Source organism: Geotrypetes seraphini, chromosome 3 (assembly GCF_902459505.1).
Source record: "Geotrypetes seraphini chromosome 3, aGeoSer1.1, whole genome shotgun sequence".
Classification (NCBI taxonomy): domain Eukaryota; kingdom Metazoa; phylum Chordata; class Amphibia; order Gymnophiona; family Dermophiidae; genus Geotrypetes; species Geotrypetes seraphini.
In genome coordinates, this window is record NC_047086.1 from 68,158,533 (window position 1) to 68,177,668 (window position 19,136).

The 19,136-nt window shown below is 40.0% G+C and overlaps 1 protein-coding gene across 1 annotated transcript in view; it reads right to left on the reverse strand.

Moving 5' to 3' along the window:
- LRRC1 (leucine rich repeat containing 1) overlaps positions 1–19,136 on the reverse strand; it is a 234,210-nt gene that overhangs the window by 14,347 nt on the left and 200,727 nt on the right. The window contains exon 11 of the mRNA XM_033939508.1: positions 3,145–3,260. Coding sequence (XP_033795399.1) covers positions 3,145–3,260 — 116 coding nt within the window. The remainder of the gene's footprint in view (positions 1–3,144; positions 3,261–19,136) is intronic.

Sequence of the window (19,136 nt, forward strand, 5' to 3'; positions counted from 1 at the left end):
GGGCCGGCCCGAAATGTTCCCCTGATGCACCACCAGAGCGGGGAATCCAAATCTGAGTGGACTCAGGAAAAAATTCCAACATTATCGGTGGGGGAAGTGGATACAACACACGGTGACGAGGTTACAAAGATTTCAATGATAGCTGCTGCTCAAGGAAATGCAATTGCGGGGGAGCTCAGGATGGAAGTTGCTCCACTGCAGAGACCTAAAGTCTTTACCATAGAAACGATATGGGAAGCTATCTCAAACCTTCAGTCTTCTTTGGGCAATCAAATGCAGAAATTATCCAACCGGTATACATCAGTGCTATCTGAACACTTGGAATTAAAGAACAAAATCTCAAGCTTGGAAAGCAAGTCGTTAGACTGTGATACCAGGCTGAAATCCTTGGAGGCACAATCCCTAGTCTGGATTAAAGACAGTGGCAATTTGCATTTCAAGTATGAAATGCTAGAGAATGCAGTTAGAAGATGTAATCTTAGGGTTATAAATTTCCCCAAAGTTGTGTCTATCCCTGCATTGGATATGTTTAAAAGGTATTTGAGAGAAATTTTGAAAGTACCAGAGACATCATATCCGCCTATATCCAAAATTTATTACCTGCCTACTAATAAGGCTAAATTTCAGAGTCCTAACCAGCAGAATCTTTCTGCTGATAGTTTGGACTTGACTAATTTATTGGAGAGGTCAGAAATGGATGTCCAGGTACCAGCAACATTACTTGTTTCTTTTGCTATTGATTCGGACAGGGAATGGTTGCTAAAACTTTTCTTCAGATATAGAGAGGTTCCCTTTATGACTTATAAAGTGAGAATGTACCCAGATGTATCTAGGGCTACTCAGAAAGGGAGAAAACAGTTTTTGCTTTTAAGACCGCAGGCTTTGCAGTTAGGAGCGACTTTTGTCCTGCATTACCCTTGAAAATGTGTATTAGTATATCAGCAGAATAGATATGTTATTTACGAACCGCAGCAATTATCTAAATTTATTGTTTCTAAAGGTCAGATAACATCATCACCGTGAAGATTGAATCCAATAATTCTGCTCAATGATAAATGGTTCTGGGACTATCAAACTGAGTCTTTGTTTTCCTTTTCTCTTTAGTTTTCTTTATAATGTTTCTCAGTCAATTCTTTAGCTCCGTTCTCTGTAATTGTGGACTAACCATATCTTGATAAGTTGTTATTATCCTAAAAGTAGGGATCATGTGTTTTTGACCCTTTATGATGAATTTGTTTCAGTTCATTGTATTTTTTCTTTTGACTGATAATGTTGTCAAATGTTTGAAAATTATAAATAAAGAATTTAAAAAAAAAAAAAGCATAGTTTTTTTGCTCCTGCAATGGGAAAGAAGGCTGGGGTGGCTATCCTAGTAAATAGAAAATGCTCAGCTGCATTTAGTGTAATTTCAGCGGATCCTATGGGAAGATGGATTCAAGTGCACATGAGCTCAGGGAAAGATATGTTGATGCTTTTTAATATTTATGCCTCTAATTCAAATCACGTTGAATTTTTCAAAACTCTTCAACAGTTGATTCTGTTAATGGCTTCTTCTAATTTAATAGTAGCTGGGGACTTTAATGCTGTTATGGATCCTTTGGTGGACAAACAACTCAGTAGGCTAATAAAATCATTGAGCTTAGATAATTTAGTACAGTCCTGTGGCTTGATACAAAGGCTTTATAATATTCTGTTTTGTTCTCTATTCCTTTCCTCATAATTCCTAATATTCTATTTGATCTTTTAGTCATCGTTGCACACTTAGCAGAGGGTTTCAAAAGTATCATCAATGATGACACCTAGAGCCTTTTCCTGCCAGTGACTCCTAATTAGAGAATGACACGCTGAATGATTCCCATGGTGAATCGCAGCAACCAGGGGTTAGCTCGCAAAAATGGGAAAAAATGTAGCCAATTTACAGTGGGAATGGGAACAAGGTCTTCCACCGCCCTGCTAGAGAGGTAGATGACCTTGTTCCCGTGGCAAAAATTGCACCAGGGTCATCGCAGCAGCAGCATCCCCTCACTCAGCATTTACTCCCCCATTTCCCTCATGCCTACTTTACCCAACTGAGTCAGCCACACCACACTGAAAAGTCTTGACCGAGACCTTCCTTTAGCCAACGGTTTCGTGAAACTGGGAGTTACATCAAGGCGGAACTCGTCGGCTGAAGGAAAGCTTGGGGCATGCCTCTGAAGATTTTTCAGTGTGGCGGTGGTTCTACCTGAAGGAACCAGCTGTGCTGATAATGAAAAATCTTCAGAGGCCTGTTCTGAAGCCTTCCTTCTGCCAACGAGTCCCTCCTTGATGTATTTTCTGGTTTCGCAAAATCGGAAGTATTATTTGTGATTTATAAAATGACAATTGAACAGAATACTGTTTCTTTTTACTTTAATAAAATAAGTTCAGTATAAAATCAGAACTATTCGAGGCTTGTGCGAATGGGATCAGATAGTTTGCAGGGATGCAGCGGGGACAGGGACAATTTTTTCCCCACGTCATTCTCTACTCCTAATGTGGAACTTTGCTTCATGTAGATGTAGTCCGAGTTTCTGTTCCCTAAATGCATTACTTTGCACTTGTTCAAGCATTATCTGTCATTCAGATGGCCAGTGTCATAAGATCCTCTTGCAGTTCTTCCACAATGCTCTTGCGATTCAAGACCTTTGAATAACTTTGTGTCATCAGCAAATTTAATCACCTCATTCCTACTCTTAAATATACTTTGGGATGAAAAAAAGCAACCATGGTATAAAAACATGATGGCAGATAAAGGCCAAATTATCCATCCAGTCTACCCATCCACAGTAACTATTCTCTCTTCTTCTCTCTAAGAGATCTCACAAGGCTCAGAGGAAAGGCTGTGGCTCACTGGTTGAGCTGCTGCCTCTGCACCCAGAGGTTGTGAGATCAAATCCCAGTGCTGCTCCTTATGACCCTAGGCAAGTCACTTAATCCTCCAGTGCCCACCACTTTGAATTTCAGCTTTGAAATGCAAAAGTGACAAAAAGACAGTATACATGTCCCTTTCCCTTTGTGTTTTTACACTTTAAAGGACTAAAATGTAATCACGTATAGCATACAATACAATGACCCAATGAGAAACGTGTTTGCCACTAAAACATGGTAAAAGAATGTCCTTACCTGTTTCCAGCTACATCAAGCACATGAAGTTCAGTAGCTTGTGAAACTTCTGGGGGAAGCCGAGTTAACCTGTTGTCTCGCGCACAGAAAACAGTAAGACTGCAGCATCCGCCAATCTAAAATTAAAAACATTGAAAAATAAATCCTCCTGCAAACCAATCTCATTTCGGTAAAATCCTTAGATCATATGGAAATCAAGGCTGGCCTAACCATTGCATAAGACTAGGCCATGGCCTAGGGTAGAAGTTTCAAGCGGGATGGCAAAAACAAACAAACAAACAAAAAAAAAAAACCGCTGCAGTGAAAACAAAGCAATAATAGCCATCACACAAATTCAAAGAACCACCAGCCTGTACTTATCCACAAGGGGAGTGGGGATTTTCCAAGTCCATTTACCCAAATAAATGGCTTTTGGAAAGCACCCTCATTATGCATATACACAACACTGCCCACACTACCCACGGTCCAGGTGCAGCAGTGGGAACAGGAAGGGTAAGGCAGTACCATATCTTGCAAGAGGGGGTGATGGTAATAAAGAAATGCTGGACCAAGGGGATGGGGAGGAAAGGGAAACAGAAATGCTAGACTTCCTGGGGAAGAAACAGAAGGGATAGGGAAGGGTTGGACAGAGATGCCAGACCATGAGAGTAGGGAGGGAAGGAAAAAGAAGGGGAAAACATAGAAATCAGACCAATGGAGGGGGAAGGAGAAAAAGAAGGGAAGGGAAGGAAGAAGAGATTCTATACTAAGGTATGGAAAAGGGGTAGGGAAGAACAGAGAAATGCCATACCACAAAGCATTGCGCTGGCAGGAGTTGCACCAGTGGTGTAGAGAGGGAAGTTTGCACCTGGGGTGGAGGTGCCTAGGTTTGCCATGCTATGCCTCCCCCCCTCCCCCTCCAGTAGTGGAGGGAGGTCTCTTAGATGCACCCTTCCTTCCCCCTCTACTTCAAGTCTTCACCAGCAGCAAGCAGGGTCTCCTACCCTGAGTTCATGCCATCTGAGCCTTCTCTTGATGTCACTTACTGGATGTCTGAGGCCGACGTGAGCAGCAGGAAGGAGGATCTTGCTCACGGCTGGTGAAGACTAGAAAAGGTACAGGGGAGTGCAGTTAAAAGAACCCCATCACCAGGGTGGGGAGGAAGAGGAGAGATGCAAATGCCCCCACCAAGATGGCACCCAGGGGTGATCTGCTCCTCTGCCCCCTCCTTATTATACCACTGGGTGGCACTAAATTTATCATGATAGTTGAGCTCATCAGAATCATTTGATAAACCCAGCACAAAAGCCAAATTAAAAACAAAAGTAGAGCCAGCTGAATTTTGCTGTGTTAGGTGCATTAGCAAGCTCAGTAAAAGAACCCCCTATCTATCTATTAACAAACTGAACTACTATTTATTATCTGGCACTCAACCTGTTTCTCTGCTTCTTTTTTTGTTTTTATATGGGGGAGGGTGTAAGATATGGAGGGAATTTCTACTCCCTAGAAATACTAATTCAAATAGCTCTTAAATGCTCCTCCTCCCCCCTTCACCAGTTCCCTTCTCTTTAGCTTCAAGCATGTCAACTGCTTCCCTAACAGTATATATACGGATCTGCACTATTTCCTATTTGTACAGCATCTTGTAGCTCTTGAAATATACAGCTCTATTATTCTTGTAACTTCTCCTGGAAATGACCAGAATTCTCTCTGTAATTATCCTGGAAATGTCCGGTTGTCTCTTTTGTAATCCGCCCAGAACTGCAAGGTTGAGGCGGAATAGAAATCAGTAATGTAATGTAAATATGAGGTTCTCTCCACTATAAGAACATAAGCTAAGTCAGAACAAGATCCATCAAGCCCAGTATTCTATGGCTGACAGTAGCCAACCTGGGTCACAAGTACCCAGCAGATCCTCAAAAGTATCTCTGTTTCTCACAATACTTTTCAAGTAATAAGCAACGATTTCTCAGGTCCATCTGACTAACAGAGCTATATTTTTTTTAGGAACTTGCCCTGCAGGAACGTGTCCAAAACCCTTTTTAATCCCATTATATTAGTCACTCTAACCACATCCACCAACAATAGTTTCCACAGTTTGATTATTATGCTATGCATGGAAAAAAAATGCTTTCTACAATTTGTCATGAATTTTCCGGTTATTAGTTTCATGGAATGGATACAAAGGAGACTGGGAAGAGAACAAAATAAAAATCCAACAGTGCCATGAATGCTTTGAACAGGGGGGTCTAAGAAATCTCTGAAGATCCAGAGCAGCATTCTAAAAATCTCAAAAGCCATTCAAAGAGAATCTTACAAAAGAATAGCAGCAAAAAACAAAATCTATCTATCTATTGTATATTAGTAGACATAGTAGATGACATATTGCAAACACAGTGGTGAGTAATGAGTTCTGGCTATACAATTCTGTTAGGAAAATGTATAAGAAAAGTTTCTCCTTGTTACCTGACCTGACAGGGAAAACAACACTGTGGACAGTGAAATGATCGATGGATTAATACTTACAGCACTACACAATCACATGACTTGCATAATTATTCAAGCGGTTGATCATTAAGAAAACAAGAGATCATGTTCAGTTGATTTATCCCAAACTCCACAGGATATTATTAAGCAGAGCAAATTGATTGGATAGATCCAAGGCAGTTCCCTGACATTTCTACCCTCTGAGCAGCAGGAAATACATGCAGAATGAAGACCTTGGGGAGGAGGATTCAAATCGAGTATCTAGGTGATGGCTAATCCTTTGTAGGCAAGAACAGAGGTGGCATGAAGTCCAATAATAAAGCATATCATGCATGCCGAGTACTGCCATCCGGAGAAAAAAAATAGACAAGTCATCCAAAGTACCGGGCATCACACTAGACTCAACTCTATCCCTGTCTGAAATCTCTGGAGGAAAACCTTATTTTCCATGAGACAGCTGAGACTCATAAGGCACTACTTTACATAGGTATCAACATAACACTGGCCCACAAACTACAACTTATCCAAAACACAGCAATCAGACTCATCTTCAAGCTGAAAAAAGTTGATCCAATTTCTATTTACCTCAAACAGCTACATTTGCTACCTGTCAATACTAGAATAAACTTCAAGAAATCATATATAATCTTCTGCATCCTCCATGGAAATTCCACACCACTCATAGACTTATTCAGCCCCTCATGGCCCACCTTGAACAGAAATCTTAGTAAACTTCACTTGAACTATCCCTCAACAAAAGGCCTCAAACACAAACTTACCTACTACACCATGTTTACATATATCGGTAGAAAGATTTAGAACAACCTTCCCACAGCCATCAGATCTGAACCGAACTACCTCACATTCCGATAAAAACCAAAAACGTGTCTCTTCGACACCGTATTCACCCCAAAAAACTGACCAGTGTGCGCACAAATCACCCTACAACCTCTACTGGACCGTGTGTACAGTTCAATCACCTGATGATGGACTATAACAGCATCTGTGTATAACACTAAACTGTATCTCTTTAGAAATTGCACTGTAGGGAAAGCTCTGTCTCATAGTATCCCTTTCAAACAGTACTAGCTCTCTTGTATTATTATCCCCTTCAAAACTGTTTTGTAATGTACCACCGAAAGCTTCCTGTACTATACTGAATTGTATCCATTTAAATTGCATTGTAAGTCACCTTGAACCTATTTAGGCATAGTGTGACTCATAAATCTCAGATTAGGTTAGATTCTTACAGGAGGAAAAAGAAAAGCATAGGATGAGTTGCACAGGGCAGGGGTAAGAACGGGGGCAAAAGGAGTAGAGAGCTGCATGAGTGTAGTCTGGTAAGCACATGGGGGGATTTCTCTAAGGGGGGCACCAAGATGAGGGTACTAAGAACATGGGTAATTAACCTGAAAATCTGCATTTATGACAATATTCTGGCTATGTACTATTCTGTTAAATTATGCCTAAATCAGTGTTTCTGAAACCTGGTCCCTGGAGGCACCCCAGCCTGTCAGGTTTTCAGGATATCCACAAAGATAATTCACGAGAGAGATTTGCATGCAGTGGAGACAGCGCATGCAAATATTTCTCATGAATATTCCATTGTGGATATTCTGAAAACCTGACTAGCTGGGGCACCTCCAGGACCAGGTTGGGAACCAGTGGCCTAAATGCAATGGTGCGTAGTTTGCAAGCGGAAGGAGTTTGGGAAAACCGTGGGGGAGAGGAGGGCACACATTTATATGCATTTTGGAACTGAAATTCAGCAGCAGGCGATCAGTATTTTGATGATCATTGCTGGTGCTATCCCTGGAAATTCAAATCCAGCCCAGGACCAGATTCCAACATTGAATTTCTGGGTATAATGGGGCAGTGAAAACATAGCCAGTCAAGTATGATGTTTAGCACTTAACCACTGCATAAATATAGTGCTGACTTTTTTTTTCCCTTTATTTCTTTATTAATTTTAATAATATTCACAAGCATAAATCTTGTTCCATATAATACAGAGAAGGAAACAATTCCAAATAAAATCTTTCCGCATAAATGGTATAAATTTTACCTCTTTCTTAGACCACAATATAGTGGAGTGGTAATCAAAATCTAGTGGAGATAAACATAGGTATCAAACATTCAAAAGAAAAGGCTTAATGGGCTATCAGTTGCAATATTCTAACATAATATCCATTCCTTAATCAATCCTTAATGATCTTTTAACTTTTAGAAACTCCCTTAAATGGTCTGGCGAATAAAAAGTGTATTTTATTCCCAAGTTCCTAACTAAGCATTTACAGGGGTATGCTAGAAGAAACGTAGCCCCAAGTTTAAGAGTCTCTTGTCTTAGGGAAAGAAAATCTTTTTTTCTCTCTTGCGTAACTTCTGAGACATCCGGGTATATCCAAAGTCTTTGATCTCCAAATAAATTTTGGGAATTTTTAAAGTATAATTTTAAGATCATGTTTAAATCTTGCTCAAAAACAAAAGACACTAAGAGAGTAGCTCTTTCAATATCTACAAAGTTTGTTCCAAAAGAGCAGAAATATTCCCAAAGTCAATCTGTTTGTCTTCTCCATCCTTTTTTCCGTCTTCTTTTACCCCCCTCTTTTTGAGGAATCTTTTTATTTGGTAAATAGTAAATTTTATTCAATGGAGGAATATTGTTCAGGGGAATTTTTTAATTCTTAATTAAATATCTTTTAAAATGATCTATAGGCGGAGTTCCAGATAATAGTGGAAAATTCAGAATATGGAGATTCAATCTTCGATTATAGTTTTCAAATTGTTCTAGTTTACGATGTATTGAGGAATTATCTTTAATCATTGCTACTTTAAAATTGTTGCAATTGCTGTATATCATCCTGTGTTTATCTAGCTTGGTCTGAAAGATCTTTTTTCACTGAGTCGACAGTTAAAGTTAAATTATCAAGTTTAGCAGTAATAGTTGTTACCTCCTCAGTAGTTTGAGTCAGTTTAGTCTCCAGATGTAGGAGTGTCCAAATGTCTCCTAAGGAGGCCTCCGTGGGAGCGGGAGAAAATCCCTCTCTCTCCAGTTGATTCTTCAGCTGCACTCCCTGTGCTGGCTCTGCGCCCTCGCCAGGAGACCCCACAAATCCACTTCTGGGATTGCGAGTCTCCTGCAGCAAAGCCCCAGTCGTAGCTGGACACAAAGGGTTGGAAGGAGCCGGAGGGGATAGCGATGTCTCAACCCCGAAAGGTGGAGAGGCTCTCCAATATCTCTCCCAAGTGCCGGGTCACATCCTCTGGATTCTTTAGCAACTGAAGGCAGGCTGCAAAGAAGCTGGACGGGTGTGGAGACAAGGGCCTGCGAGGGATCAGCCATAATCACCCCCTTCCGTTTTGAGTGAGGCATTCCCGCTAGAAGAATCAATCGATGGTGGTAAGGTAAAAATAATGTTCAAATGGAAGGCACCAGGAAGCGCGATTTTCCTCCGTCTCTCTAGCAGCTACTCACACCGCCGCCATTTTGACTATCTAGTGCTGACTTTTATATGCTCTTATGCAGTTACCTTAACTAATTAAGTGCTGAATATCAACAATTAACTGCCCAAGTGTTGACTCCACCCCAGAACGTCACTGCTTGGCTGGCCCAGACCTTCTCTCTGATGTCAGAATTGACGTCGAGGGGGGGGGAAGGCTTGTGACCGGCGGCGTGCAATTGCTACATGCGCCTGGCCCTTCACAGAGTTGCGGAAGCAGCGGGAGGTAACTAAATGGAGCGGGCAAGGGGTGCGGCAGACTGGGGGGGAGGGGAAGAGGAATCGACAGCGGGGGGCAGGTAGGCTTTGCCGGAGGTGGGACATAGGAAGGAGGGAAGGAATATTGTTGGGCCTGAGTGAGAGGGAAAGAGATGTGCACATGGGAGGAAGGAAGGAAGGACAATCAAAGACAAAACAAAGATAGGAAAAATGATTTCAATTTAGTGATCAAAATGTGTCAGCTTTGAGAATTTATATCTGCTGTCTATATTTTGTACTATATTTGTCTATTTTTTTTAGTTGTTACTGGGGTGACATTGCATATTTTAAAGTCATCTGCCTTGACCTCTTTGAAAACCCCCCAAATATAAATGATAACTAAAATTTTCTCTGCATACAGTGTGCTGTGTTTTTTAAATTTTGTGGTTACTATTATGTATTAATAAGATTATATTATGTGTATATGAAAAATGGATGGAAGAAATTGCATTACAATTAGTATTATTATTATGAGGGTGGAGTCAGGGGCGGAGTTTGGGCAGGTCTGGGGCAGAGTTTGGGTGGGGGTACTTGGTTGGTATTTGTTAGGCTTAGGGTATCTGTTAGGCTTCAAAAGGTTGAGAAACACTGATCTAGAAGAGAGGGGATGTTCTCATGAGTGTTTATTAGAAGGATTATTTTCTGCCTTTCATTTTTGGATGGGTTATTTCAGCTACTAATGTAAATATTTCAGAAAACCCAGCTTTGTGCTTAAGTTTAAAATTTTTTAAACAATATAACAAATTGAAAATTATACCCTTACAGTGTGACAATATCAGAAGCATCTTTCTCCTTCCTCCTTTCGCAGTGGGGAGAGAGATACTATAGTTTGTCTCAACAGTATCAGGGGCTGAGTGGTTAATTGAGGAGAGGTATATGGTGTCTATATGTTGACAGGTGTATATAAGGGGCCAACGAGAAGTTGATTCTCTTCTTGGTTGGGCTGAAAACTTTTCAGCGGCCCCTCATATTGGTGAGCTGTATGGTGTGCATTATATCTTTGGGGTGCGTATGTGTCCTTTGTGGACATCTGATGGGTACGAGGAATGTGCATGATATGTTGCAGATTGTGTGTCACTCGGGATGACTATGGCCCTCTTTTTACAAGAACTAGTTATGTTTGATACATGCATGAACTGGCATTTAAATGTTTATCTTGAATCAACGCTAAGTCCCCATTTTACAAAGCCAGGGTATGCACATACCAAATTCAAACGTGTGCAAATGGCAAGGGGACGTGGTCCAGTTGTCTCTTGGGTGGGAGAAAGGGTGAGGCAAGTTGATAGCCATTTAGCCCCATTTCAGAAGGAGAGATGTAGGACACACTGAAGACCACAGGGAGGGAGGAAAGGAGAGAGAGAGAGAGATGCAGGATGCAAAGAGAACTATACGGATGGGGGGAGGAACCGGATTCAGAGCAAATAAATAATGTCTTATGACTGCTAGATTTTCTCTCATTAAATATATGTAGTATATGCATGTGCGCATTATATCGGTTTTGTTTCCAAAGCTCGGCAATATCCACACGTTATACATATGTGCATGTTATATATGTCAGTATATTATATACACACAAAAACACGGTAATTTGTCCTCTTAGCATCAAGTTAAGTCAAAACAGATGTTAAAATTAGCCTCCATTGTTTTTCTCAAAAGATTTAGAGAACATATACATATACATATATATACATATATTCTTCTCTGGTCAGAGAAGAATAAACCTAAGAACTTTGAGGCCCCAAACTAACAGGGCTTGGCAAGCCACAACGCTTGTCAAGCTGCTGATGCCAAACTATTCAGTGCACACACTTAAAAGAAAATATTATCAAGTGATAACTCACCACGATCGACAGCTTAACCATTCCTACTCAGGAGTTTAACGTTACACCGGGCCAAGGTTTCAAAGCTCACCTGGACTGTAAATACAAGACGTGGCTGGACCACCGTCCAAACACCTTTCATTCCCCTTTCAAGCAAAACTGAAGACATAACATTAGACAGGGATCCTACCTTCCACGCTCAAAAAGTTGATGGATCATCAGAAAATATAAAAGCAGGCATTTTACATTTTTGGCCACTTAAGGTTTCATATACAGCAATGTACTGTGCAAACAGCTTCTTATCTGTTTCGCTCAGTGAACTGTGCTTTCCATAAAACAATTTGGAGGTAATATTTAACCTGAAGCAGTCAGTGCTTTTTAAACCCTGGTCAGCACAGGCTTTTTATAGCCAGATATTTAGCGCTGGGATATACCCAGATACGGGCATTAGAACACAGAACTAACAGAGAGCATGCTAATGCTGTTTGTAAAATACGCTGAAACATTTTATTATGTAACTGAGGGGGGTAAATGCTGTATGTTATCCATGATCTGCCAATATTCAGTACTCAGATAATTATTTGGGCCTATAAGAGAACAAAATAGCTCCTGGTTCTGCTTTACTTTTCCCCCTGGACCAACTCGGCACTATCCTGATAACCAGGACTGTGGAGTTGGAAGCAATTTTGGGTGGAGTTGGAGCCAGAGTTGGTAAAAATGTATTGACTGGCTTCCACTTTAAAATAAAAACTTAAAATATGATATATGGTAAATTCTAAGCTTATCATTTTATACTTTTTATATCTGTATCATTGTCCTGGATCTAAGGTAGAGGTGCAAGATCTTTTATCCGAAATCCTTGGGACCAGGCATATTTTGATTTTTGGAACTTTTCAGATTTTGGAATGGTAATGTTAAGTTGGAAAAAGACAGACCATAAGACCATAAAATTGCCACCAGACTTTTTTAAATTTCAAAATAAGACAAACATTAAACACTTCAAACACAAACATGTTCCTAACTATGGGACTGGAGAAATACCTTCAGACATAAATGAAGCAAAAAATTTCAGTTTTTGGAGCTTTTCAGTTTCTGGAATTTTGGATAAAGGATCTTGTATCTGTACTGGTAGACAAATTATATTTACCAGCACTTTATCCAGAGCAACAAAAAAAATTTAAATCCTAATATCAGTTAGAGTTGGAATCAAAGGTTTGATATACCAATTCCGCAGCCCTAGTCAGTAATCTATTCTGCCTAAAATACTGCACTTTCTCTGCCAGAGAGGTGAAAGCCTGTTCTCAGGCTAGAGCCAAGGTTGCCATGAAAAACAACTACTATAAATGAGAACATAAGATTAAAATCTCATTTTCAGTTTTCAAAAAACAACAGTGCTAATAACTGGAAAGTGGCTTATATCTTAAAATGAAGGTTTCCGGAAACAAAGCATGCCTCTCCTGAAGCTCACAAACAAGTGATATGAAATCCACAAAAAGTAAAGGAAAAACATAATAAGCAAATATAATGCAAAAATATCTCCTTACTATAATAACAGAAACTCTCAAACCATTAGGGTTGATATAAGCTTAAATTTTTATCATAGTAACATAGTAAATGACGGCAGATAACCTGAACAGTCCATCCAGTCTGCCCTTTAGCTATTCTCATTAAAAATACAAGATTAAATTAACTTGTCTCTTCTTTGATATTTCTGGGCCTTAGGCTAAAGTCCACCTGGTATTGTCCTAAGTTCCAACTGCTGAAGTTGCCATATAAGCTCACTCCAGCCTATCCAACCATCCCGTTGTTTGCAGGATATCTGCTGTAAAGTCTGGCCAGTAACGTCCTCATGTTCCAAGTTAGTGGAGTTCCCATTGATGCTCTCCCTAGCCCATCCTATAACGAATCACCATATATGGGACACAAACCGTACAAGTCTGACTAATACCAACCTTAGTTCTTTAATTTATACCATTTGTTTCCTAATTAGATTTGTTTTTGAATTTCATCTCCATTTTCCTCTCCACCCTCTCCCTCAGGAAGGCATTCCAGTCATCCACCACTATCTCTAAGAAAAAGAATTTCCTAACATTACTCCTAAGTCTTCCTCCCTGCAACCTCAAGTTATACCTTCTAGTTTTATAATTTTTCCTTCTCTGAAAATATTTCATTCTATATTAATATCTTTCAAATATTTAAATGTCTGTATCATATCGCCTCTCTTCTAGAGTATACATGTTTAGGTCTTCCAGTCTCTTCTCGTACTTCTTTTGGTTCAATCCCCTTACCATTTTCATCACCTTCCTCTGGACCGCTTGAAGTCTTTTTATATCCTTTGCCAGATATGGCCTCCAAAACTGAATACAATACTCAAAGTGTGGCCTCACTAATGACCTATATAGGGGCATCAACACCTCCCTTCTTCTGCTAGTTATTCCTCTTTCTATACAACCTAGTATGCTTCTGGCTACAGCCACCACCTTATCACACTGTTCAGATGCCTTTAGATCCTTAGACACAATCACCCCAAGGTCCCTCGCTCCCTCTGTGCATATCAGCTGCTCACCTCCCAGCACATACGGTTCCCTTGGATTTCTACCCCTCCAAATGGATCACTCTGCACTTCTTCGCATTAAATTTTAGTTGCCAGATGTTAGACCATTAATCTAACTTTTGCAGATCCTTCTTCATGTTTTCTACTCCCTCCGGGTTATCCACTCTGTTACAAATCTTGGTATCATCCATAACAAGGCTAACTTTACCTTCTAACCCTTCAGCAATGTCACTCACAAACATATTGAACAGAATCAGTCCCAGCACCGATTCTTGAGGCACTCCACTACTCACCTTTCCCTCTTCTGAGCGAATCCCATTAACCAGCACCCTCTAGCGTCTGCCCATCATCAGTCCAGACAGTGAATAATGGAACTACATAAATTCCCAGTGATCAATGTCCATCCATGAAAAACATTTTCAAAAATTCATATTCATAATTGATTATTAATTGAGAGCTTCTATACCGCTACTAATGACTGGGGAGTCAATTCAGAGCAGTCTACATGAGCTTCTGCAAAGGCGTTATGATACATTAGCTTATGTAGAGATGTTACCATAAGGAGTTGTGAGGCATTACAAATAATCCAAAACTAAGAAAACTTTCACAACATTAACATATAAATATTGGACAAATTGCTCAGCATCTTTATTAGAAACGTGGAAGACAATATAGCACTGAATTCGTTGCCTGACCTGGCACCAAATTTCGAAAGCCCTGTTATCAAAGACATGGTGGAATTGATCATTCAATTTCTCCATACCTGTGGCATAGCCATGGATGGACCCAGTCCCATCCATTTTAGGCTCCGTCCTACCTAGTGGCAACACATCTATAAATTAGTTGGTGGGGCTTTCCAAGCTTCACTAGATAAAAACTCCCAAAATCTCTCTTCCCTTTAAAGGGTCGATCTTTGCCAGCAGCATCACTGACACAAGCTGCTTGTACTGTCCCCACAGCCTTCCTCTAATGCAATGGCCTATTTCATCAGAAGGCTGTGAGACCAGAACGAGCAGCGTGTATCAGTCATGCTGCTAGCTGCTAGCAAAGACCGGCTCTTTGAACGGTAAGGCAGCCGGGGGGGGGGGGGAGGGGGTGTGGAAACAGGATCAACTTGCCTGGGTGACAGAGGGGATCCAATGTCCACCCAACTGGGGTCCAAGTTCTCCCAAAATTGGATGTCTGGCTATTCCCCTGAACCACACAGCTTTCAAGATAATTCTTTATGTAGTTCAGCCACTTTGCCTCTAGAGGGAGCTCACAAAGCATACTAAAATCCAGAAAGAAAATGAAGACAGGTACAGAAAGAACCTGACCCTATTAACTCCAGTTACTTAGGTAAGTAACCCAAGGTAAAGCTTTGATATCTCCTGTGGTCTGCTCTTTTACAGGGATCACCCTCATTAGGATTTTGGGGGTTATATTAGATTGTCACAACATTTGAAAAGCATACGGATTTTATGGTTAAGAAATGTTTTCTGATCCTCTGGAAGCTTCGAACTATTAAAAGATATTTTGATTTTGCCTCTTTTAGACTTTTGGTACAGTCTTTAATTCTGTCTGTTCTCAACTACTGTAATATCATTTATTTGCCATCCTATAAGAAAAACTTAAAACGCATTTGCTTAATACATAATACAGCAGTGCACCTGATTTTTGGCCTAAAGAAATATGACCACATCAGTCCTTTTTATCGGCAATTACATTAGTTATCTTTCGAGGCACGCATTCTTTTTAAATTAGGCTGTCTTTGCTTTAATGCTCTTTTTGGTTTGGCTCTGGGATACCTATCCTCTCAATTCAATTTTTATAGACCATTAAAAAATACTCGTAATAATTTCATGTTTATGTACTGTCTGTCCAGGCTTGTTGTAATAAGAGAATTTTAAATAAGACATTTGCCTTTCAATTAAAAAACATGAACTCTTGGTTAAGTCCCTTGATCTTTCAAATGTATTCTTATAATGTTTTTAGAAAGTTTTTAAAAACACACTTGTTTGATAAGTTTGTTACATAGCTTTGTTCTTAACTGTATTTTTATTATGTTTTTTCTGAACTTATGTATATTTCACTGATTGTACAGTTCTTCTTCTTTGTGAACCATCCAGAACTACTATGGATGGGCAGTATACAAGAATAAAATTATTATTATTATTATTATTATGACATGTAATGGATTTGGCGATAGATGCAAAGATGCTCAATAGAATGATCGCACTGCAGTTTCTGCTCTGTTTGGTTTCTGAGTAAAATACAAAGAGTAGCTTTTAGAGAACACACTATAAGGGTTTCAGAACCCCTGCCAGCTGAGTGATGTTTTTGTTAATTATTGCAAATGAGTTTCAAAAAAATCTGCCTGAATATGATCAAATGCACATAATATCAAAATGCATCAGCATGCTCCCTGTAAAAGTCCACAAAAATAGAACCCAAAAATGTATAGGGAGGAAAAATATATAACTGCTGCAAAACCTCCCCAACCCCAAGAAAACCAACTGACAAGGGGGAGAGACAAGAAGAAACCTCAATCTAAGTTAATCAGCAAATTGCACATAGTGTGAAACAGGAGAACCCTCAGTAACACAGCCACCCACTAAGGGAAAGGCTGTCACCGGCTGACACTCAGAAAGAGTGTAAACTGTGAAACATCCCCGGGTTCTTCCTGTAAGTGAGAATAAATCAAGTGCACCCCCAAAAAGTGCTACGTGTGAAAAAAGATTCTAGAAATTAAAAAAACACACTATGAGGTTAAGAAATTCTTGTCTCTACTCCTTGCCAGGGGGGCCAAACAAGGAAGGAAAGTGTCCAAATCTGTCCAAATCAGAACCAAGCCAGTCAATAAATGGAAGTACTTAGCTTCTTTAAACTGTAGAACAGCCAGCCGATGTGTGACATCATCCGTCCATTTCTTAACCTCATAGTGTGTTTTTTTAATTTCTAGAATCTTTTTTCACACGTAGCACTTTTTGGGGGTGCACTTGATTTATTCTCACTTACAGGAAGAACCCAGGGATGTTTCACAGTTTACACTCTTTCTGAGTGTCAGCCGGTGACAGCCTTTCCCTTAGTGGGTGGCTGTGTTACTGAGGGTTCTCCTGTTTCACACTATGTGCAATTTGCTGATTAACTTAGATTGAGGTTTCTTCTTGTCTCTCCCCCTGTAAAAGTCAACATTAAAAGAATAAGAGGAAAGATCATTCAAAACAGTTTGGGCACTTATTTACTTTGAAGTCAAAGTGACTGTTGAGTGCAGAGTGCGGGTCACTGATGTATCCCGTAGTCTGTTTTGTTTTACTGCTTTTAATGATACTTGTCATGGCAGCGACTTGCATATCATAGGCATTTTTATATTCCGATATATACCGATGCTTGCTGTTGAAGCAACTTGTACGTTACTTGTATTTTTATTCTTTGTATGTATGTGTGTATTTTGGTTAGAGAGATGGTTGTGTTAATGTGATCTGTATGTTAAATGTAATGTATTATTTTGTATATAAAAGTGTTACTTGCCCTGGATAAGGGCAAGAGATAAACAAACAAAAAAGTGTAAAAATAAAACCAGTGTTAAAATGGTATTTATAGCAAAGGCCAGGAAAACAATATAGAAACTTGATGGCAGGTAAAGGCCAAATGGCCCATACAGTAAGCCCATCCGCAGCATCCACTATCTCATCTCTCTAAGAGATTCACAGGCCTCTCCCACGCTTTCTTGACTTGACACACAATCTTTGTCTCCACATCTACTGGGAGATTATTCCACACATCTGCCACCATTTCTGTAAAAAAGTATATTCTTAGATTACTCCCGAGCCTATTGCCTCTTAATTTCATCCTATGCCCTCTCATTCCAGAGCTTCCTTTCAAATGAAAGAGACTTGACTCGTGTATTTATGCCATGTAGGTATTTAAATGTCTATCAAATCTCCTCTCTCCCGCCTTTCCTCCAAAGTGTACAGATTGAGATCTTTAAGTCTGTCCACCAACCATTTTAGTAGCCTTCCTCTGGATCGACTCCATCCTGTTTATATCTTTTTGAAGGTGCGTCTCCAGAATTGTATACAATATTCTAAATGAGGTCTCACCAGAGTCTAGTACTGAGGCATCAATACCTCCTTTTTCCTACTGCCCATAATTTTCTATGCATCCTAGCATCCTTCTACCTTTTGCTATCACCTTTTTAAGCTATTTGGCCACCTTAAGATCATCATATACTATCACACCCAAGTCCCACTCCTCTTTCATTCGCAAAAGTTCTTCATCCCCTAAATATACCGTATTTGCTCTAATAGCAGCCCACTCCTCTGTTTCAGCATTTTTTAAAACCCCTGTAAATTTTACCTTAAAAGCCAAATTTCCATTCCTCCAGCAGCAGCCCACACCTCAGAATTTGCAGCAACTGTTATTACTCTCCTCTACCTTCCACTCTTTCCTCTCCATGATGACTGGATTCCTCTTCTTACCCTTTACTCATAGCTCTAGAGGGGGGTCAGTGCAGGGCCTTGAGCAAGCACTGATACTCAAGGCTTTGAGCATGCGTAAGTGCTCAAGACCCTGCAACCGCCAAGTACCATAATTGTGAGAAGAGGTAAGAAGAGAGATCTAGTTATCTCAGATGGGGGAGAGGGGGAAAAGAGAATGGAGGAGAACAATGCTGGCTACTGCAGAGGAGCATGGCAAAGGAGAGAAACTTCGCCTCCATTAATAGCCCACCCTAGACTTCAGAAATCTCACTGGTTCCAATAATGGCCTTGGCATAATGGGATGCATTTTTCAGTGGTTCCAGGGATTTTTACACTCATGCACTTATCAGGTGCAGTCTGGAGATGTTCTTTCTTGTAGGTGAGGTAATCCCTGCAGAGTTCACCTCTCTTGTCTTCACTGCTTTTAACATATACCAGTCCTCTTTGGGAAACAGATTGTCCATTTTAGGAATCAAGCTTTTAAGCTATGCTGTGAATCTGACTTTCATCCATTACTATTAACTTCAATGTCTTAGTTGCATTTAAGAACATTGCTAAAAACCTATTTGGAAATTAAGTATATAGGAGAATGATGTTTGTTAGTCGCTGAATATGTTTAATTCTATTATTATTTGTTAACTGCACTGAACTGTAAGGTATTGCAGTATATAAATACATTATGTTGTTGTTGTATGATATATGAGCTACTGAAAGAGATCTAGCTTCCATATCTCCTCAGGTAATGGTGTCTCCCACCCAAGATTTCTAAATCATATGTAGGACTCAATATTCAGCTAGCAGCGATCAGTGGTTTGCGGGCTTCTGCTGGCTTTAAACCTGGAAAATCAGGGCGTGGGTATAGGGAGTAGGATAAAACATAGCCGTTTAAGGGTGGTATTCTAGTTTGTAGCTGCAAAATTTCTGCCAGCCACTT